The 22,515-nt window shown below is 47.3% G+C and overlaps 1 protein-coding gene across 1 annotated transcript in view; it reads right to left on the reverse strand.

Moving 5' to 3' along the window:
• Positions 1-5,756: 5,756 nt before the first annotated feature.
• LOC146192582 (fatty acyl-CoA reductase 1-like) overlaps positions 5,757-22,515 on the reverse strand; it is a 35,948-nt gene continuing 19,189 nt past the window's right edge. The window contains exons 5-12 of the mRNA XM_084600466.1: positions 19,059-19,165; positions 16,632-16,806; positions 16,232-16,276; positions 15,788-15,906; positions 13,359-13,598; positions 8,827-8,956; positions 6,102-6,168; positions 5,757-5,857 (exon numbers count right to left, since the gene is read on the reverse strand). Of these exons, the coding sequence (XP_084456592.1) occupies positions 5,757-5,857; positions 6,102-6,168; positions 8,827-8,956; positions 13,359-13,598; positions 15,788-15,906; positions 16,232-16,276; positions 16,632-16,806; positions 19,059-19,165 (984 nt within the window). The remainder of the gene's footprint in view (positions 5,858-6,101; positions 6,169-8,826; positions 8,957-13,358; positions 13,599-15,787; positions 15,907-16,231; positions 16,277-16,631; positions 16,807-19,058; positions 19,166-22,515) is intronic.

Genomic DNA, 22,515 nt, shown 5'->3' on the forward strand with positions numbered 1-22,515 from the left:
TGAAACTTTCGCCGCCAGAACCTGGAAAGAAGCACTGGACCCATCATCACTGGCAGGTATGCTTCTCTGGCCCGTGAAGACTGTTGGAGCGTCGGCGAATGGGACGCTTGCACCCGGAACGTTGCCGATAATTACGTCATATGATGGTGTCGGCAGGCACTTAGCAATAGCTTTGCCTGTGAAGTATGGCGAGTTGATAATAACCTCCGCCTCAGGCGCTTCGATGTCAGAACCATCCGCTAAACGTAAAGAAGCTCGCTCACCGGTATATGCAGCCTCGGGCACCAAAGCCAGACGCACCACGATGCCATTAGAACCAGTGTCGCGCAGCACCGACACTGCTTGTCCGAACACTTCTAAATGCTCCACTGGCATGTTGTTAATAATCTGAGATGGACTAAGAGCCGAATCGTCCCTTCGAACATCTAGGCATGTTCTTCCCAGCTGACGACCAGGGCGGGAATCTCGAGGGGACGTGCAGCAAGCAGACGTCTCCCGGTCATTTTAATTTCAGTATCGACACAACTGGGTTTCATGCCCAGATTTGCGACATAATGTGCAATATGGGGGCTTCGGTTTTGTACGGCAATCCGCCGACCTATGTCCGATCTTTTCACAGATGAAGCATCGAATTCTAGTCTTTGGTTTGGGGCTGCGTCCTGCGGTTTCGCAGAATTCTGCTCAGCTCCATCTTTAAAAATCGCGAGGTTATTCTGTCGCTGAGCCTCAAGAAAGTGATCGGCGGCCTCAGCAATCTCGTCCACCGTTTTACAATCACGTTCTCGCAAGAAGAGAACTAAACGATTGTGACAGCTGTTTAAAAACTGCTTAGCCACTATCATGTCCCGAACCACTTCAAACGTGCGACCTTGTCCTCGCATCTCAACCCAGCGGTCAAAAAATCTTAACAGCCTTGTGGTGTACTGGGAAGCTGTCTCACCATCTTGCGGCTTGCTTCCACGAAACTTCTCTCTGTAGCCCTCAGCCATGAACCGAAACCTCCGAAGTAAGGCAAGTTTCGCTACATCGTAATTGACTGAGTCCTCTGGAGAAAGTCGTCCAAAGACTCTGAGAGCTTCTCCGCCGAGGCACAGACTCCCAGCCGTGGCCCACTTCTCTTTGGGCCAGCCTTGGCCAATGGCGACATGTTCAAAACGCTTCAAATGTACGCGTCCAAATCGTCCCTTTCCTCATTAAACAGTGGAATCATCCATGAGGACTAATGGGGAAAGACGGAGCTGGTACGGTACCGTGCTCAGCGCTTCCAGCACTAGGGGCGTTTTCTCCCAATTCCGCAAGTCGTATTCGTAGCTGCAAATTCTGGTTTTCTTGCTCCAAGCGCTGCTTCGCTCTTTCATGTTCTGCAGCTTTCGCTTCACGTTCTGCAGCTCTCTCTTCGCGTTCTGCAGCTTTGTCTTTCCTTGCCTTTTGCAATTCTTTCTCCACCCACTCGCGCAACTCGACTCCCTGCAAACCTATACGTTCCCTACCGCGAGCAACTCTGGTGCACTCATTTTTCTCCAATCTCTAGCCGCAGGAAAATGTTGCTTGGCCGGCCTGGTCCTGCCGTGGACGCCAAAATTGTGAGGTTCTTTTCTTTGAATCTTCTGGCCACCTTGTTCTGTGGCTTATTCAGAGACAGCAATCTAAATAGACGACCAGACTGACCAAGCTAACAACGAATACTTTTATGTACAGACATGGACGGGACGAGAGTAGAACGAGCAAGTGTGACGATGACAAAACACAAATTGTCAAAAAGTCACCAAGTTGTTGTATGGAGAAGCCGGTGCAGACGCTCCGTGTAGTCAGAGTTTTGAAGGGTCGGTGCAGTAGGGCCTCGGTAAGCCCAGCGGAAGGCTCGGCCACCGGACGGGGCCCAGTAGAGGCAAGAGGCCTCGAGTTGCCTTTCCACGGCCGATGCGTCAGTCCTCCCCGACGTGCCTGGGCTCAGGACGGCGCCGAACGCTCGTGCCAGTGAAGAGCTGGCGCTGTGGCACTCCCGGGCCCGACCACCGTTCCGAGTTTCGTGGACGACAGGAGAACAGGACAGGATACGGCCGGCAGGCCCCAGGTCTGGATCCCCGGGTCAGGCCTGGCAGAAGACGCACCGCTCCGAGCTCCTTGGACAGCTGATCGGCTCCGCTGCTCGCCTGTTCTCCCCTGCTCGTGCCTCGCGCTCCTCGATCCAACCTTCACGTTTTTCTCCTCTTCTTTCTCCAAACGTGATTTTCTTTCTTCGCCTTTTCTCAAATTATCATATGTTCTTCACATATTTCGTTCGAACTGGGCCAAAAATCATCTTATAGAGTAATATCAGCTGTCTCATTCCTCGCAGAACCATGATCGACAGCAGCATGGTAGAACCACTGGAAGCAAGCTAGTAGCACGAACTTGCTTGGCAAGCAAGTCATTCACTCCTGTCTTTCCTTGAACAGCCTCACCGTCACGTCCCCATCAACTTCAAGCGAACCGATCGGGACGATCGCTCGGTGGCCCCGAGAAGTGTTACGAAGAAGATCGGCAGTGGCGCGAGAGGAGCTCTCGCGCTAGGCCAACCATTAAATCATCCTTCACCCTATCGCCATGTTGTGGTGTCCTCTCTGCTTGTCACCACGTAACAATATTACCAGCTATACCCTTATTCCTAAGGAACCCTACTCCTTGCTCTCGTCTCTCCGGTAAACCTCGATAGCACAATACGTGTCCGCCCTTTAGTACTGTACATGCCTCATTCGACCTCCTAACCTCACTGAGCTCTATCATATTCCATTTAATACCCTCTACTTCCTCTAACAGTGCTGCTCAACTAGCCTCAATAGCTAGGGTTCTAGCGGTAAACGCTGCCAGGGTCCGTTTCCAGTGCAGACTGTCTGGAACCAGAGATTCTTAGCCCCCTTTGCTGCGTTACAAGTCTGACCGCTGCCATGGGTGCTTCGCAGCAGCTGGGGACTGAGGACCAGGTGTCTGTTGGAATATTCCTATGAGGTTGCCAGATACTACACCAGAGGGGCTAAATCCTATTCTTGTTAGATAGTGCGTTTCCAGAGGTGTTCACCAGCATTAGGCCGCACCCGAAACCTGTTTCTGCAGTTCCATCGACATGGGATTTTTTTATACGGTGGAGAATTGCGCGGCACCGGGATTCAAACCACTGTCCTCTAGAGGTAGGCGGATGTCTACCTCTACACCACCGCTGCAATTGTTCGTACAGTCATGGACAAACTTTTTCGAGATGCTGGTGCACTTTTAAAGCTGAATTGGCGCTACCAGGCGGCGATATGATAACGTAGTGGTTACGTTGGGTGATGACGAGGCGCAAGCGCGTACTATAGTCGCCCGTTTGCCTGCCTGATTGCTACTTTCCCGTGGGCAGCTGCTTTTACTGAGCTTTCCCACGGGTGGTCACTTTATGCCACTCGCGCTTCGTTGGCCGTCATATGGCCGCCGTACCTGGCGTGAGGCCCAGTGACAGCGATGAGGGAAGCATTCACGGTGCCTGTAATGCTTAATCCTGCTTTTTAAAAAGGGAAATAAAACATCTCTTCTTTCGCTAATTATTGGTCTTCTCTGCCAAAGAGGCCGGGTTTTCGCAAACAGTCCACTACAGTGTGCTTTCAGTCTGTCATCAGTCTCCTTTATCATCGATGTTCCTTGATTTGTGATTAGGTAGTGATATCCAGCACAACCTGTCGCTAATCATTTGTAAAGTTTTACCTGCGAATGAGGCCGTGTTTGTATCAAAATCGATTGATCTTCCCCTACTGCTAGCGTCAGCGTGCCATGCAACCGCTTCATCAAAATTGTGCCTCTGTAAACTGTAAAGAACGAAGGAACTCTTAGGCAACAAAATTATTGAATTAAAATATGAAACCAATGAAACAAGACAAAAACTGTCCAGGCAGCACTGGAAAAGCCCTTTTTCTAATACTTGGAGAATCCTCCATTACCAGCTGCCACGCTTGCCAAACGGCGCGGCGAAAACTCGTAGAGGGAACGGGTGATATCTTTATCGTCGCGAAGCCTGTCCCACTCGGTTTTCCTCGCTATCCACAAAACGTGCTCTTTGTCATTCCTAATGTGGGACCTCAAGGTTGGTTTTCATAATGCCCCATACATTCTCATAGGGTCCATGTCTGCCCCCTCGATGGCCACGGTAGGTGTCGCGCGTTCCATGCTTCGAGAACAACACTCACTCTTCGTGATGTGCGCACAAGACTTTTGTCCTGCTACAGTAAATAGCATCCATCTGAAAAAGGTCGCTCAAGGATGTAGGGCTGGAAGACGTCTATAATTCAGCATACAAATCCAAGGCAAAGTGTCCGTAGATACTCACTAGTGGTCCGAGGACATTATCTGTCATGACGCACCATACAGCCACAGAGCAGCGACCGCTTGCAAGCACACTTTGCACGTATGGCGAGTCATGCCTGAGGAGGGGAACAATGGTTTCACGACTTGAGACACCAGGGAATATTGGCTCAGTAGTATTACGATGTTTTCAGTAAAGCGTGCTTTAGCGGTAGTGCTGAAGGGCTTTGAATGATATCAAGCACACATCTAAAAAGCCATAGTTCTAAAGAAGAAGCAGTTACTCTTTAAAACCTCTAAGCACCTGACAGAGGCACTTTTGTTCGCTCTTGCCAGGGGTGGTTCTGTTACCTTGTCTTGAATATATCACGCCGATGCCCGGGTGCTCGAAATTATTCCGGAACCCTTGACTAGGCCGTCTTAGCCCGAGTCGCTTTGGGACGTTCAGCGCCACAAACTCAATCACAACTGAACGATCAACATTACAGATAACGGAGAAAGATATGCATACCTGCAGCTTTCTGGTCACTATCCAGGCACTTCTGATCCCAACGAGTAGAAACTTTGGACTCATCCGTGCATATGACTTTCATCCGGTCGTCGATGGTCCAGTATTTAAAAGCTTTTGCGAACCCGACAGATTCATGGCGCTGTTTCTCCGCTAAGATGAGGCTTCTGGGCAGCCACGAAAGAACTCAGACCAATCTCTTTAAGCCGCCGTCTGATGGTCTTCGAAGATATCATCAATGTGAGCTCCTTGCGGATTTCTTTGCCACTCATGAAAGGGCCGGTCACAGCCGCGGCTATGATTAGGAAGTCTTCCTTCTCTCTTGTGACTTTTGGTCGACCTGAGCGCTTGACGTAGGCAACGCTGCCTTCATTCCGATAAGCACGGATGGTACGGGCTACGAGGGATTTGGAGCAACCAGTCCTATGAGCTATTTCGCTCTTGGGAAACTTGTATACAAACAAGCTAGTGATCAGTCGCCGTTCCTCGACCGGCACTCTCGGAGGCATCTTTGCAACCAAAAACGAAATTATACATGAGTTTATATAGGATTTGCGGGATATAACTACCCAATCACAAATCAATAAAGCTCGATGACAAATCACACTGATAGCAAACTGAAATCAGACTACAGTGGATTGTTTGCATCCGGCCTCATTCTCAGGGAAGAAGTTACACATCATCAGCGATAGAAAAAGAAAGACAGCGTCTAGTTTCTCTCCTTATAAAACAAAAGAAATCAGGAGGGCGACGTGAATGCTTCCGTCATCGCAGTCGCCGGACCGCTTGCCGAGTACAGCGGCCAAGCAGGCTCGCCTCCCAGTCCTCCCGGGTGGGGTTGAGGTTAAGGGGGATAGCAGGATTGGATGGCTGCTTTGAACTACATTCCCAGAAGGCCTTGGTGGAGGGCGCCCGGGCAGCAGGCGACGCCACTGGGTTAGTAGTAGACCACAACATCCAGTGCGCCGGCCATGTGGTGGCTGACAAAGCCCGAGCGGCGAAAATCGGACGCCCCGCGGCCAAGCTCGGTAAAAGCAGCTGCCCACGCAAACCGAGCTATCAGGCTGTCAAGCGGGTGAACGTAGGGCGCGCATGCGCCTAGTCATCACCCAGCGTAACCTTAACATTATCAAACCGCCGCCTAGTAAAGCCAACGCAGTATTAATACGGCCCTCCGGCATCTCCCAAACTTTTCTCCATGACTGTACATATTTTGTGCGCCGACGTTGCTTTCGTACCTGTGGTAGTAGCTCCGGATCCTGGACCTTGAGAAGGAACTTACGAATGCCAAACATGTAGTGGTCCCAGTAGAGCTGCCAGTCCAGCTCACGGATGTCAAAGCTGAACAACTGCGACAGCAAAAAGGCGTATGTTTGCCTGAAAATGAATGCAGTTTCATATTGTGCTTAGGTGCGAAAAATATTGCCCTTGAAAAAGAAATGGCAACTTAAAAATAGTCGCGGCTGTTTTTCATAAATGTGAGCACTACGCTTATACATTTGGCGTATAATTTTATGATCGTCTGGCTATCTGGCTACGAGCCACATGGCTCGTCAAATGCGGTCGACGACAGCGCCGCCTCAACTTTCGACTCGACTGGGTGCCGCGGCCAACAATAGAACCGGTCTCCGCTCGTTCCACTCAAAAGTGCTAGTGCACTTTACCAGCAGCCTACGTTACGACTGCGGATGTGCAATAGAGTGCCGGTAGACGAAGCTGCAAGTGCAGACCTCAGTTGAGTCAAGTGGTGTCTATTGCGTTCAAATTCATCTGCCGGCCCTTTATCGCCCGTACACTGTCGCGGCATTCGCTGTTGGCAGAGAAGGTCATGCACTGGCTCTTTTAAATTCTGAGGCGCGATGGTTACTCCGCTTTCTTGGAGAACAATCATACGGCTTGTCTGTACAGCCAATGGCGCAGTTGTACAGAGCACTATTTTTAGTATTCCTGCGGTACAGTACGCCCGTACTTTCAAACACGTGCAAGGCTAATTTGCGTGCTCTCCAGACAGTACAGGATAAGGCTCTTCACACATGCCTGGGCCTCCCTCGGAGCGCATCAACACTGGGAAGTATTGCACTCGCCAAAGAGCACCCGCTTTTAACGTATATTGCTCTAGACTCTCTGTGAATGCACATACGACATATTTCAAGGGTTCCACAACATCACCATGCGCAATTCCCTCTGTAGAGACCACAATATACATTTCCAAAAATCACAGAAACGCACGAGTCTTCCATTCCAAAACAATTCACTCCGGCACCATGACCTCCGTCACACTGGGGTATCTCCAGCTCCCAAGTGTGCGTCTTGCTATTCTTGGGATAGTGAAGATATCGAACTTATAAACGTCAGTCCTTCAGAAACTGAGACTATTCGTGCTACACAATGACTATTGGGACCGCATTCACGTCTATATAGATGGCTCGGTAACCTCTACCAGTTCCGCATACGCCGTCGTCATTCCTGGGAGACAAGCAAACATTTATCATCTAATATCGCTTAAGACTGCCTCTACTGGAGCAGAACTGGCCGCACTTCGTGCTGCTGTAAAGTATATTTCTGAACATGCTCCTCAAAAATGGGCTGCGTTCTGTGATTCCAAGCCTGCCCTAAAAAGTCTTCAGTCAGTCGTGAGCCATGGCAACCATGAACAACTTGTAGCAGAGATTCGACATATGTTCCACCAGGCATTGCAAGAGGGTCACGAATAATCTACCTTTACCAGATCATAGCGGAATTGTTGGAGAAAACTTATCTGACGATGTTGCTCGATCGGCTCACGATACCACCAACATTGTCGAGATACCACTGACCAGAACAAGCGCAGCAAGACACCTTCGACTTATCGCCCGAGACGTGGCTAGGCAATCACGGTCTACGCCTGGAGGGTGGACGTCCCGCTCGCGTCACTTTGAACAGTTACTTCCGGTAACTGCAAGTTACAATTACTTGACCCTCAACCGCTGTGATTGTACAATGGTATGTAGCCTGTGGCTAGGAGTGGCATTTACAAACGAATATTCCCATCTCATCGGCATGGGAGACTCTCCAACCTGTGAGCACTGCTGGTGTGTTGAAACTATTGCGCACGTACTTTGTGACTGCGTGAGCGTGCTTTCCTGGCTGCTACACTCCGCAGCTTGGACTCTCGCGCTCTTACTGAATAAAACATTCTGGGCCTTTGTAGAACTCCTTCATCACAAAAGAAATCAGTGAAGGCGCTACTTGGGTTTTTAAAGGACTCGGGGTTGAGTTCAAGGCTTTAACTGTACGCTCTTCGCCCCCTTTTACTATGGATCTCTATACATGTTATAGGCTCCTTCCCTTTCGCTCTTTCTTTCCTTTTACTCCATTTGTTTCCCTCCCTACGTGTAGGTTAGCCTACTGGGCATCGCCTAGTTACCCTCCCTGTCTTTCTATTTTATTTTTTCTCTCTCTCTCGCTCTCTCATAGGCGACGGTCGACCACATGTCAATGCGTTGTTTCCCTGTATCCAGGCGCAACAAGACGCTGGGAAAAGAGGGCGCATAGTTTAAAAGGCAATAAGAGCGTAGAAGCCCCACAACACGAACATTTTTGCTGTGCATGAACCATGAAAGCATCCGTGATGCTACTTTGCAATAGACTGAGAAATAGCGTCTGGCCTTTTGAAAGCAAACACCTGCAGTATCAAAAGAAGACGGTAAAGAGAGCGCTGGCAGGTTGGAGGGTAATCCAGATTGCGGTCATGTTCTCAGAATACGAGGACTACGACAAACGTTTCGTGGTACATTTTAATTATCTATTTTTTTCACTGCACTGCCGCAATATTCACTGCACTGCCGCTGTGCGCGCCTGCCATCACGTTTCTGTCGGTTAGACACGTTTGCGTGTTCGTTCATAAAGGCGTTCGTATGGGCTTTTTGCAAGGCTAGTTACTGTGCCTTGGGCGAAGTGCTTAAGTGCTGAATTAACCTTGTTTCCAAAACTGGTCCCTGTCAGACCTGAATAAATGGCAATTGTACCTGTTTGTCTGTAGGCGAGAGGTCGTTGATCAGACCCACAAAATTTTCCGCCCGAATTGTCCAGCCGTGCGTCGAGAAGTATTGCGCGGCGTCCATTCCCTTACGCACCTTGCTGTACTGTGCCGCAAACCTGAAAAGCAAAAGTGAAGTACCAAACGTTGATTCATGAAACCACTGCATTTTATTCAGCCCTCTATTTGATGTGTCTTTAAGATCACTATACTTCGGTCGTTAAGGTTTGTAGCAACACTATCGAGGCCCGTTTTCCACTTGTGAGACCTCTGGGAGGCCCTCTTCTCCATTAAAAGTATGGTAATGAGTGTTATTCGATGGCATTGCTAGCGCGTACGTGGTAGCCACGTGGGTGTGCAAGTGCATCATGATCTTGTATTGGAGAGATGCTGGCGCTGCTGCATCCACTACAGAATATTCACAATGTTAGGTGTCGTTCTGTAGTGGTGTATTTTTTTTTTATTTACATAATACTGCAGACCTCATGTGGTACAAGCAGGAAGGGCAGATAACAAGATATATTTTCAAATGCCATAAAGTTAGTACATAGACAAAAGGTTTAGCACATGGCACAAATGAGCAAAACAAGTCACAGGAAATACATTGGCCAATTTTTTTTTTTTATTGAATTACTAAGAATGATTTCAAAACTCTCACTTGAAGCAATCTCTTCAGGCAGTACATTCCACTCGTTTATTTTGCGCGGAAAGTATGAGTATTTAAATGAGTTTGTTTTCGCGAATTATGCTGTTCGGACATGGCTATGTTGGTGACGGGTTTTTCGTCTGGTTGATGGTGTAACATAAGGCGAAGAAGAAATTCCAAACTTTCCCTGAATGAGTGAATGACGAAATTTTAGTGGAGAATTTTCTGTTTTATTGACGAGGTTTCATTTCGTTGCGGCACTTAAAGCACATGGGGAATCAGTTCTCTTGAATTATTTTATATGAATCGCACAGCCCGTTTTTGTACGTTTTCTATTTTCGTAAATCTTTTTTGGTGCGCGAGTCCCACACAATAGCCGCATACTCAAGTTTGGGCCGAATAAGAGCGTTATAGGCTAATAGCTTAACCTGACTGGGTGCTCCTTGAGCTTGCGTTTCAAAAGTCCAAGTTTTTTTTTAACGCAGACGAACAGATGTAATCAACATAGTCGCTCCAGTTAGGCTGTTAATTTAAAAAATCTAAATATTCGTATTTTTTAACTTCCAAATAGTTGTGCCGCAAGCAGACTAATTGGATACCCCGCCGGGCCAATTTGTTTAGGCGGGTGAAGGACGGTGGACTGGGTTTGGGGCATTTATTTCTACGACAGATTGTCAGCAGAGTTCTTTTTGTTAGCGATGTAAAAGATCCATTTTTGCGTACTGTGTGCCAATTAAGGCTCGGAAATGCACTGCCGGACTTTGTTGTCTAGACCGAAAGTGTATCGGGACGCATTTTTGGTTATTTTAAAAAGTTTTCGCTAGTGTGCGATTCCTGTCTGTTCGATTTTCTTATGAATATTTATCTTGTGTTAGCAGGAAGAAGCTGTACAAGAATTTGTGTGATGTAGTTCTTCCCGTACCAATGTACAGGGCCCTATACAGCGGGGGACCAGGACGCGACGTACTTAAGCGGGTGAAGGCGATGCAGGTGCCGTCAAATGCAAAAACTTTTTTTTTTAAGTTACACACGGAAACACTGCCAGTAAAGAAGTTCTTGGAAGGGAAGTAGTTATTTTTGCCTTGGGGTTGGCATTGCTTAATTTGTAAACAGCCAGAAACTATACACCACGTTTCCCTACATTGTTGGGAAGGGGTATACTTTCGGGATATTTTACAAAGGACTTTAAAAAAGGAATTTCCATTAGACTCGCATGGTATTAGGTACTTGAAAGTAGAGAATGAGGATGGAGCGCCATTTGACCTTATTATGCTAATGGCCCTCCACTGAATTTGGCGCTCAAGAATGGCAGGATACCATTGCGATCCTGACGCACGGCCAGCACGGATCTATTTTCGGGAAGGCATGAATAGATATATTGAAATTCAGAAACTTGCTCCTGAAGCTCCCGAGTGGCTCGGAAGATTGGAGCCATTAGTGACCCTAAAAGAATTTTAGAATGACGACGCCACAACCCACCTGGCTGATTGTTGTATAAATTAATGCTCATTGTGCCCTGTAGGTGTTTTGTGTATTGTGACTAAGTCAGGCAATAAAAAAAAAAAGCCGGGGTGGCGCAGTGGTTACGGCGCTCGACTACTGTTCCCAAGAACGCGGGATCGAATCCTAGTCTCGGCAGCCGCTTTTCGCTGCAGGCGAAAAGCAAGACGCCCGTGTGCTGTGCTATGTCAGTGCACGTTAAAGAACCCCAGGTGGTCGAAATTTCTGGAGTCCTCCACTACGGCGTCTCTGATAGCCTGAGTCGCTTTGGGATGTTAAACCCCACAAACCAAACTAAAGTGCATAGAATGTTTCTTTCTTGTCATGCGCAAGAGCACTGTCTTATTAGGATTAAAGACCACTCCTGATCTCTCACACCAGGCCACAATTTTGCAGTAAGTACATTTGCTCAGCCACAGAACTTTTTGTGGTGTGCAGCATGCAGTCGTGGTCAAATAAACCAATTTTAACATTTCTATGAATGGAACACACATTGTCATTTACATAAATAAAAAATAACAGCAGACCTAGTACACTTTCTTCGGGAACGCCAGATGTCACTGGAAGTAACGCGCAAAAAATACCACCAATGTCCACAAACTGAGTTTGATTTTGTAGGTAGGAAGCAATTCAGTTTACCATGGTGAAGGGCATACCTAATAATTTGAGTTTTTCAAGAAGTTTATTATGGGGAACTTTATCAAACGCTTTGCTGGACTAAAAAACTTATGTCCAGTTGTCCTGATTTATGTAATACGAAACTAAAGTTATGATAAGCAGAAACCAACTGCGTGACAGTAAGAAATCCTTTCCTAAAGCCGTGTTGGAATGGAGACAATCATCTATTAGAGTTTATTATTCCAAGTATGTGGTTAGCAATAATGTTCTCGATTAGTTTACAACAGGTATTCGTCAAAGAAATCGGACGGCAATTGCTTAAACACGCGCGTTCTCTCTTTTTATGCACAGGCACAACTCTGACTGTTAGCCAGTCGGGGGGCGAGGAAAAAGACGATAAAGTTACAACACAAAACATATTTGTTACGAAATGAGCTGATTATTCTGCATAGCGGCGTGAGAAGGCGTTTGGCATGCAATTTGGACCATGTCACTTTTGGCGTCTAACCGAAGTAGGAATTCAACAACGCCTTCGTAGGATACAGTGATTGATTGTTCAAGCGGAAAGTCAAAAACATATTCATTGGCACTTTCTTCAGAAAATAAGAATGAAAGTAGGTATTTAAATGTGTAGCAATTGTGTGAGGACACGTAATCAAGTTGTTATGCACGGTGATTTTAATTACTGACTTGTGTGAAGTTCGAAGGTGATCCCAAAATTTACTGAGATCATTTTATATATATTATGGAAGATTCTCTCTAAAGTAATGCTTTTTTTTTTCTCTATTATTGCTAGAAGAAAAACTCCTGCTAGAGCAGTCTTTTTTTTTTTTTTTTCAGCCGATTAAGCCTTCGTTTTAGGTGACTAATGTGCCAATTTATCCAGCATTTGCTTTCTTCAGCTTCTTCTTTTTATCGGGCATAAAGATATTGATACATTATTTACACTGTTCCTTGAACGTGTTCCATAACTGTGTGACACTGGTTCCCTCAAAGCTCTTATAAGCCAATTCCAAGTGATCAAGGATGAATTCATCCAATGCTTTTGTATAATTTTTACAGTCTTACGGCCATGAACTACAGATAGAGATGCGGCTACTAACTTGACGTGTGATGGCTTCAGTCTCGGCTGATGACGCCACGCCTACCCTACGCCTCTGTATGTCTGTATCGCGAGCTCCGCCTGTATGCTCGCCTGTCTGTGTACGCCTGAGAAACAATGACAATGGGCCAGTGGCTTTTTATGGCCCAAGATCTACGACCTATGAGTGCCGCCGCAAAGCTGAGTCCCGATTTGCATTTCCGAGGAAGTTAAACTGCTGAGACATGATGTCATGCGCATAATATTCGATGGTTCAACGGCAACCGTTGCGCGCGCTTTGGAGAAGGCCGAGAGTACGCCACTACAGAGGATAAGCACTTTAATTTCATGAGCTTTTATTTGCCTGTCGAAAGTAGTATTCTCTGTCTCATATTCACTGCACTGCCGCTGTGCGCGCCTGCCATCACGTTTCTGTCGGTTAGACACGTTTGCGTGTTCGTTCATAAAGGCGTTCGTATGGGCTTTTTGCCAGAGTCTGACGGTTGCGGCGAACCATTACCTTTTAATGGCCAGCGGCGTACTAACACAACGGAATAAAAGATGTGCGACCAACATCCCTTAACCACAGAAACAAGCAAGAAGATGACCGTTTTACCCTATTGAGTACCACACTGTTAGGTTCGAAAATTGTGTCATTGAATAAAATATAACCAACCTCGGTTTCTGTCCGGTCAGTCTCAGGCCAATGTCGGCAATGTGCACTGGTAGGTACCGCAGAAAGAAGAGCACAATATTGTGCAACAGTTCGCTGCTATTCACCATAAACTTGGGGGTGAAGGTCGTTTTCAAAGGTGGGAACTGTGCAATGAGCCTCCGCACTTCTCCTATAACTTCGCCCCAGGTATGCGGTTGTAGGGTGCTGCTAGCACAATTGTATACTTTCAAGTGGTCGATCCTGCGTTGAGACAAGCAGCAGATTAGGCGGAAGTGAGAATTTAAGGAGCATCTAAAAGTCAACTTTCGGTGTAGTGAAATTAGATACCCTCCGAGGGTATGCAGGCGCGCTGACGTCGTGGTTCAAACTATATGGGCAGTTGTCAGTAAGCGTACTCTGCTTACAGCAAGCAATTTTAAAAGGCATAGAGTCTTACGCTCCACAATGTTTGTTCTAAATGTCTAACACACACAAACATTCTAGAGGACAACAGTTATATTATTTTTCCAATACACTATAGCGCAGCAAAAGACGAGGACACAAGAGCGAGAGACGAACACCACGAGCGCTAACTTCCAACAAATTTTATTCTCCTGAAGCATATATATATGATGCTTCAGGAGAATAAAATTTGTTGGAAGTTAGCGCTCGTGGTGTTCGTCTCTCGCTCTTGTGTCCTCGTCTTTTGCTGCGCTATAGTGTATTGGAATCATGTACCAACAAGCCCAAAAAACCACGCTACTGAACTATATTATTTTTGTTCTTCAAACTGCAACCATATGGCGTTTGCAAATGAAGGTACAATGGCCGTATTAAGCTGGGCGAGCAAAATATCAATCACCAGAACGACCATTTTAGAGGCATTTGCTAAGGCACTTTATGCTTTAAAACTGTCCTTGAGCTGATAAGAACTCTCCAGCCATAGAAGAAAATTACACCTTCACACTTATCTTCACCTTTCACCTTTAGATCTTCCGAAGGTATTTCCTATTTATTGTGACAGAGAAACCAAATTACAAGGTCGTGCAAAGCTTGCCACGCTCTGCCTTTGTATTTGAAGGCCATCACAGTCAAAATTTAGACTAGAGGGAGGCGTAGAAAATATTTTAATCTTTTCTTTAAGTTTGTGGAAATTCTTGCTCCCGAATTGCGGAGCCATCGCTAGAGCAGTTCACCGTGACGTAGGTTCACTGAAAAAAAGAAACACAATCAAGTATTTGTGACGTTATTGCAAAGTTTTCAGACGTAAAAGATGATGCTGCTGGGCGGCTCGTTTCGGCTCTTCTAGTGCACCCTTGGCCGCGTTCTAACGGTTCTAACGCACGGACCGCATGACGGCTCATTGTAGCCAAAATTATGCTTGATGACATTATTCACTAAAATTTGCGAACGCTGCCTCCCACGTCATTGCAATGGTCGGCGGACGGCGTTGTTGTCGGTCGCCGTAGCCAAATGTGGCCGGCGGCGCAGCAGTAAAGCAGTGTACACCACGCCTTCGCATTGTACCAGAAAGGACAAATTTTATCAAGACCGCTGCTGTATTCATGCAGCGGTAGTATGCCTGCATAAGTGCGGAGCCTTCGGCAACGGTGTCCCCTGAGGGCGCGCCAGACGACTAATTGCGCTGCTCTCTGCCTGCCCTGTACGTCGCTAGGCCTATCGGTTTCACCGGACGGTATTTCGGAACAGATCAGCGACTCAAAGCGGTATTAAAGGTTCGGCTTCCATCACCTCTTTACTATATAGGAAGCCTATCTCGTAATAAAATAAGCTCGATAAAACGCGTGTATGGCGACCATCCTCAATCGACCGAATCTGCTGTCCATAACTGGCGCTGACGTCTGTTCCGAGCCACTTGCAGCATTGCACAGCGCACCGGGCCACATTGGCGCTTCGTAATGATTGTACGCGCATTCTACGATGTCAGTAACTGTCGATTTCAGTTCACTGTTTCCAAGACTATACTCTATGGCCAATTTCATTCGCTAAAATTTGTGAATTTTTTCTCAGCAGTCGCCCGATTTGCACATGAAAACGACGCTCAAAACGGCGCACGACAACGGTGCATCGATCACGATCAGCATTTACAAGCGCTCCTTCATAGTCAAAGCATCTACCGCTTTTAATTTTTCCCAGCCGCTCGCACGGCGTACGTCAAGTAAAAACCTGGCAACTACGAACCGAAACCAAAACTGCTGCACGCTAATAATACGATAACAAATTTTTAATGCGATTTCGTGCTTCTAACTCCTTGCTCTAGCTATGATTACCGATTCCGCACTATTTACAACGCAAAAGTACAGCACGCAAATTTTGGTTTCCCTACCTTAAGACATGAGTATAAAAAACAGCATGCAATCATAACGGTTCGAAGGTTGGCAAATGTTGTCGCGCTCCAAAGCCATATAAAAAGCTTATTGAACAGCTACCTTGTCGTTGCAATTTGCCAGGCAACGCATATCACCGTGTTTGCCACAACATCCACGGGTATCAAGTCTGCCAGGGCTTCCTTATTCGCCATGAGCGATGGTAGAAGGCCCACACTTAACTGCGGAGATTTGAAAAAAAAAAAAACATTTCATCACATATACAGCTTTGTAGTAAGTGTCATGATCGGGCGCCGTTCACTATTCATCCACGATAAAATAACTTTTCTGCCAATCACTAGTTGTGCACACGTAAAAGACAAACACAGGAAGAGAACGAAGGAGGTTGAAAGAGCGCAAAATTGCGATCTTTCCATCTGCATCGCTCTCTTCCTGTTTTTGTCTTTTATGTGTGCGCAACTCATCATTGATAACAAAGCCATGCACCAACTAGCCCAAAAACAAGTACTTCTAAATGAAATAATAAAGCTGATGATCAGTACTTACTGATGTCACAATACCATTGCAGGCATAATAATTGTCCAACCACCCCTGAAATATTGAAAACCACACAATTATTTTTTAAGCTCCAGCTGAAAATATTCCAGCACAGGCTAGAATTGAACAGTGTAGATGAAAACTGATTAGTCACTGGTGAAGGCATTTGAATAATTGTTCAAAATCAGTATAGAAATAACATTTTGTGACACATTTCTCCGCAATTAAAATATAAAACTGAGTGATGGTTCAAAAGCACTACGGTAATATTTTATGGCACACATTTTCCACCTTATGACAAAATACAACTGAATGCTACTTCGAAAGCACTATGAATGCATTTTGTGGCGTATATTTTCCCTCTCGTGACCAAATGCAACTGCTATTGGAAAGAAAACTGCCAAATCACAGGAAATGGGTCTTTCCACGAGGCCGTGACGGTGGACGGTCGGACTACTGCCATTGGGAGCGTGCCTCTCTCATCAAGCAGCATCGATTCAGTCACTGCCTTGGCCAAAATGTAACTGTTTGGCTGCCCAAGTGAGAACTCGCTCATCTTCTCCGCTGTCTTCTCGTCGACGGATCTGTATACAAAAACAAAAAGCCATTCCTATGTTTATATTACCTCCTACAGCAAGAGCCTCTCGCTTAGATCCCCGCTCTTTTCTGCCATCACTACTAGAGACGAGAATCGCATTGTCGCGCAGTTCTGTAATGTTTCTCCATTATACAGACCACTCGCACATGCACTATTTATGACACCAGATGACCAAACTCCTATGCCATGATTGTCAACGCGTGCTGCCCAATATTGTATGGGTTTTGTGTATCTTGTCTCGAAAGTGCTTCGGCACTAAATCGAGCGCGATCGAGCACACCGTCATTACCGTTTATCAAATCTCGCCTAGCACACGTGCTTCCGTCGCCGCTGTTCAGTTCTTCCATAGTTTCTGGGCATTAGTGAACACAACGAGGAGTTCGTCTCGACGCAACGTTCACATCTGTATTTCTATTCCCCAGCCCTTTCACTATACCATCCTATCTCCGCATGTGGGGCAAGAGAGTCGTGTTGAAATCCATCCGGGCACTGTAGGATGACTAAGCGAAATATTTTGCTCCTGAGCGACCAATACCTACTTGGTACGAACACCGTGATCGTCTTCTGAGGACACGGAAAACATATCAGAGAGCTTTTGAGGACCTTTGCTAGCCTCTTCCGCACATTTTGAGGCGCTCTAAAGATCTGATTTCAAATGAGTCTATCCTCGCATGCGTTGAGTAGATATCATTTAAGCGCCTCTTTCGATGCTCCGTTACCATGTAAGCAACGACATGGAGCACTTTTTCAATGTGAATGGTTAAGGAACAAATTTTTTGTTATCTGAATTTATTCCCCGAATCAAGCGCAAAATTATCTACCATCATCAACGTCTGGTTATCTGAATATTCCATTCCAACCGACCTCTTCGCCTGAGCCTGTCAAGCCATTCAAACGGCGAACACACAAGCACGCAGAACCAAAGATATTCGGAGACAACTGAGTGTCTCTATAGTTTCAGCCCGTCTAGCCTATTGGTGATATTTCCAGCCCATTATAAGAAGTGAGAAATCTGGAGAACCATAATAATCGTTTGTTGTTTTATACTTTGAACACAATCAGCGTCCTCCACCACCAAGCAAGGGTATTTTCTGACCTCTCTTGTTTGTTCTGTCGCAGTGATTCATGAGATGACAACCACGTGGCATCGCGAGGATAATTCGAACTCAATACGGTATACGGCTGCTACGCGCGTCTCCCCTATGGTTCTTTTAAATTCGACAGCCAACAGAGAAAGTTATAGTGGCCTATGACTGACCAATGACTAAGCATGACTTCCTGTATTCCTTTCGCAATACAGAAAACGCATCGAAGCGGATTCGAGTAGGCAGGATTCGAACTCGGATAATCCGATTTAGTAGCCGAGCTTCTTCACCGCTCAGCAACAAGTTTTTTATTTATTGCCTAGCTTTCGCACAAATTACATCAACACAACAACCCGGGCGCTTTCGAACGTTCTGACGAGGTCAAGTTAGGTTAAACACCCGCCATTTTAAGCCGCAGCTTTAAGATGGAGCCACAAGTAGGGTTAAGCCCGTGGTCTCCGTTACCAAGCGCGTCGCTGCACTGCAGCTGACGGCGGAGGACACCGTTGACCTCCTCAATTTCGCATGGCAGCTCCCAGATGGCACCACATGTGCAGCTTTGATTCCAGCACTCCTGACCCATAGGCAGAGGAACTTTGTACCGGGTAAATATTATGCATAAAACTGTAATTTTACCAGGCTAAAACACGTAAGACGTTCAAACTCGATGCTTTTCACACTATATTCGGTTTACCTAGTAGAGATAGCAGCTGCCCATTTTCTTTGCTGAGAATGCGGCCAAACATTCCCAGCATTGCTCTTCGAAAATATTTGGCCCCCGATGTCTTCGTTAGATCGCAACGCACATCATACGAACGCACCCCATTTGTAGCACGCGGAACTAGAAAAGTGGCAATTCTGGATGCAATGAACTCGACAACATTTATGCTACTTCTAAAACGGTTGAGGTTGCTTTGTTAAGATTACCATGGTAGCGGAGAGTTAAGGCATGCCTTACCTCTCAAGCTCCTCGTTGCCGGTAAATTGACCACCACTGACAGGCGCGGAAATTCAGTTCAAGGTCCTCCAAGCACAATTGTTGCTATCGCCGGGGCCAAATTACTATGTTGTCCTTAGGCGCATGTCAGCTCAGTAACCAATTAATCACCATGTCGTGCATAATGTGAGACCACTTATGCCCACACGTACTTACCCAGTGACTTCAATTATTCTCTGCACATCTACAGGTGGTGGATATATCCTCTCCTCTATTTCCTTTTCACTCCAGTTCGAGTACGCTGTTGATACATGGACAAGAGCCTATGGAAAGCATGTCCAGGACTTGATGTTAGTACAATGAACGCTCACAATTAGCCCGTTCCAAATAAAAAATAAGACGTGAGACTCGTTTACTTTTCTTCACAAATTTTTCATTGATATCCTTTTCGTGTGTAAATAGGCGGGTCCACGGCCATTTAGACAAGTTCTGGTAATGGCACTTCTGTCGGATTAGAAGTATGCGACACATTGAACTCCCTCTTGTTAAGCGAGAGAACAATATGCCACTATTTTTTTTCTCGAAGGTAAAAACAGAGTACCCATAAAGTTATTTCACAGAAAATTTATGCTAGCTATTAGGGCTGCTAAGATAAGTCTGCTATTGCAGTAATGAAAATGTAATAACTTGCAGTGGCAGTAATGAGAAATAAAACATTGATAGGCTTCTAGATGCAGTGGAGTACGCAGAAAACAATGATCATATTCGACATGTTTCGCTCCGACTTTCCGACAATTTTAGTGTTGAGCTCAATTAGACCATATTTCCTACTATACTTCTTTCATCGCTCAAAGGAATGTTTGCTACATGAGCAGAAATTTGGCGACAGTCGAGCTCCAACTTACGCCTATCAGAGGACAGCATTTTTCTCTCCGGTGAAGCTCCCCTTGAGCCTTGCGTCGGTGTACATCAATGTTCAAAGGATCCAAGAGGAGTCGCAGTGTGTCGGTGCACCTTACTTTGCTGGCAGCTGAGACACGTGCGCGACCAGCGGTGAACGTCGACGTTGATGTGAGGCCAAACATAACGAGCCGAGGCGCTGAGTTGCGCGGATGCCAGGGTTAGGCAAAGAATGGAGGGCATCAAATACGGATCGGAGATATTATGGAGCCACGTAGGGGCGAGGGCGACCGGTCGACGTATCACAGACGAGAGGAACGGCGCCGTCTGGGGGCAAGACGTTCTCCAATACCAGAGAGGTGCCGCGCGTGCGAAGCCGTTGCAGTTCGGCATCGGCTCGTTGAGCAGCAACCATAACCATGAAGTCGATGATTAGCCAACCATTGCCCGTCGAATTTGCTTCAGCGCGAGAAAGAGCATCGGCAACTATGTTCGACTTGCCGCTGAAGTGACGCATGTCGCAGGTAAACTCGAAAATATAGGCGAGTTGTGTAATTTCCCGAGGAGAGTAGGAGGAACTCCTGGAAGCCAGTGCAGACGTCACAGGTTTGGGGTTAGTCAAGATATAAAAAGCGCATCCTTCGAGAAAATGACGGAAGTGCTTCACGGCTGAATATATTGCAAGCAGCTATCGGTCGAAGGTGCTGTAGCGGTGCTCATGGGGCGTAAGCTTTTTAGAAAAGAAAGCGATTGGCTGCTAAACACCAGCCACAAACTGTTGCAAGACCACGCCGAGAGCAGTGTCCGATGCGTCAACCATGAGGGATGTGGGCGCATCACATTTGGGATGGACGAGGAGCGTGGCGTCGGCGATGGCAGCTTTGATGCCGCTAAATGCGCGGTCAGCGGTATCGCTCCAAGAGACATGAGCTGTCGGCTTGCTCTGACCCAAGAGAAGGTCGTGAAGAGGCTGCAGTATTGCTGCACAGCGTGAAATGAAACACCGATAATAGTTGGCGAGGCCAAGAAATTCGCGTAGCTGGCGGGTGGTAGTGGGCCGGGGAAATTGAGTGATGGCGGCTACACGGGCCGGTAACGGGCGGATGCCATGGGCGTTCACGCGGTGACCGAGAAAGTTCATCTCAGCAACGCTAAACTCGTTTTTCGGTTCATTGACCACAAGACCGAAGCGGCTGAGCCTGGCGAGGACTTGACGCATATGGAGCTTGTGGGTCTCTGCCGTAGGGTTAGAGACGAGAATGTCATCAGATAGGCAAAGCAACACGTCAAACCGCGTAGGACTTGGGCAACAAAGCGCTGAAAGGTCTGGGCCGCATTGCGAAGACCGAAAGGCATCCTCAAAAATTAAAACATGCCAAAGGGCGTAATAATAGCGGTCTTCGGGATATCCGACGGCTCTACAGGAATCTGGTGATATGCCTTCACGAGATAAATCTTGCTGAAGATTGTGCAGCCATCAAGGGCCGATTTAAAATCCTAGATATGTAAAATTGGTAGCGGTCAGGGACTGTGGCCTTGTTAAGAGCCCAGTAATCACCGCACGGGCGCCAGTCACCATTCCTTTGGGGTACCATGTGGGGGGGGGGGCGATGCCCAAGGACTGGAGGAGGGACGGATGAAGCCAGGCTTCAGCATGTGCTCGAATTCTTTTTTTTTGTTGTTGACAGCAAGGCGATCCGGTGCGAGGCGACGAACGCGAAAAAAAACGGGAGGCATAGTCGTCATAATATGGTGAGTCACGCTGTGCGCAACCGGTGCTTAAAGGGACGGGGGTATGAAAACGTCCGCAAACTCGACAAGGACGCTGTACCAAGAGTAGGAAACTGTTCTGTGCGCCTGGAGGAGCCGGAGTGGTAGATGGCGGCAAGAGACGCCTTGGATGGCTAGGCTCGTTTCGGAATCCAGTATGCGGCTTTTTCGCATATCAGCTAAGAGCCTGTAGTGCCACAGAAAGGCGTCACCGATGATTGGCGAGTGCACCTCCGCGATAACAAAAACCCAGCGAAAGGTACGGCAGAGTCCGATGTTGAGAGTTACCGACTTCTGGCCGTATCTCCGTATGGACGATCCGTTGATTACGATCAGAGGTGAAAAGTCTGAAGGACGGCGTCGCTCAGCCAACGGCGGAAGAACGCAGATCGTGGCACCGGTGTCGATTAGGTAGCGGACCTTCGTTATACGGTCAGTAACATAAAAGAGGCGACTGGATCGTGGGCCGAGAGTACCGGTCGCCTTCAGTATTCGGCCGGACCGTTTCCCGGGAAGGAGCAGGGCTGACGGCATTGGCGTGCACAAGAGCCATAGCAGCGGTGGTACCAGCAAAAGGTCCTGGAGGGAGGAGAACGGTTGCCAGGAGCACTGGGGTTGGTACGGCGAGGTGTAGATGAGGAACGCGGCCCCCACTTACTATCGGCTGCAGCTTCAGCTGTAAGCCGCGCTGCTTGCCGAGTAAGCTCCTCATTAGCATCAGTGAAGCGGGCATAGTGATCGTCAGCAGGTGCACTGGGCAACTGAGTGGCAAGAGGACGATGAATTGTTTCCATGGAGGAAAACCCGACGTTCATGATTTTATCTGCCAGCGTAGCTAGGGATTTTAGTGCATGAGATGAAGACACGCTCGAGATCATGCGCAGCAGCGGAGTCTCCAGCCAGGGCGGTCATGCGACGCAACAGCTCGGTAGGCTTGCGATTTTCGGGCTATTCTAAGGTGAGGAGCTGCTGCAGACGACGCGGCTCCGTTTCTGAAGTTCGC

The sequence above is a fragment of the Amblyomma maculatum genome, chromosome 4 (genome assembly GCF_055883805.1).
Source record: "Amblyomma maculatum isolate TAMU_Amacu chromosome 4, ASM5588380v1, whole genome shotgun sequence".
Taxonomy (NCBI): domain Eukaryota; kingdom Metazoa; phylum Arthropoda; class Arachnida; order Ixodida; family Ixodidae; genus Amblyomma; species Amblyomma maculatum.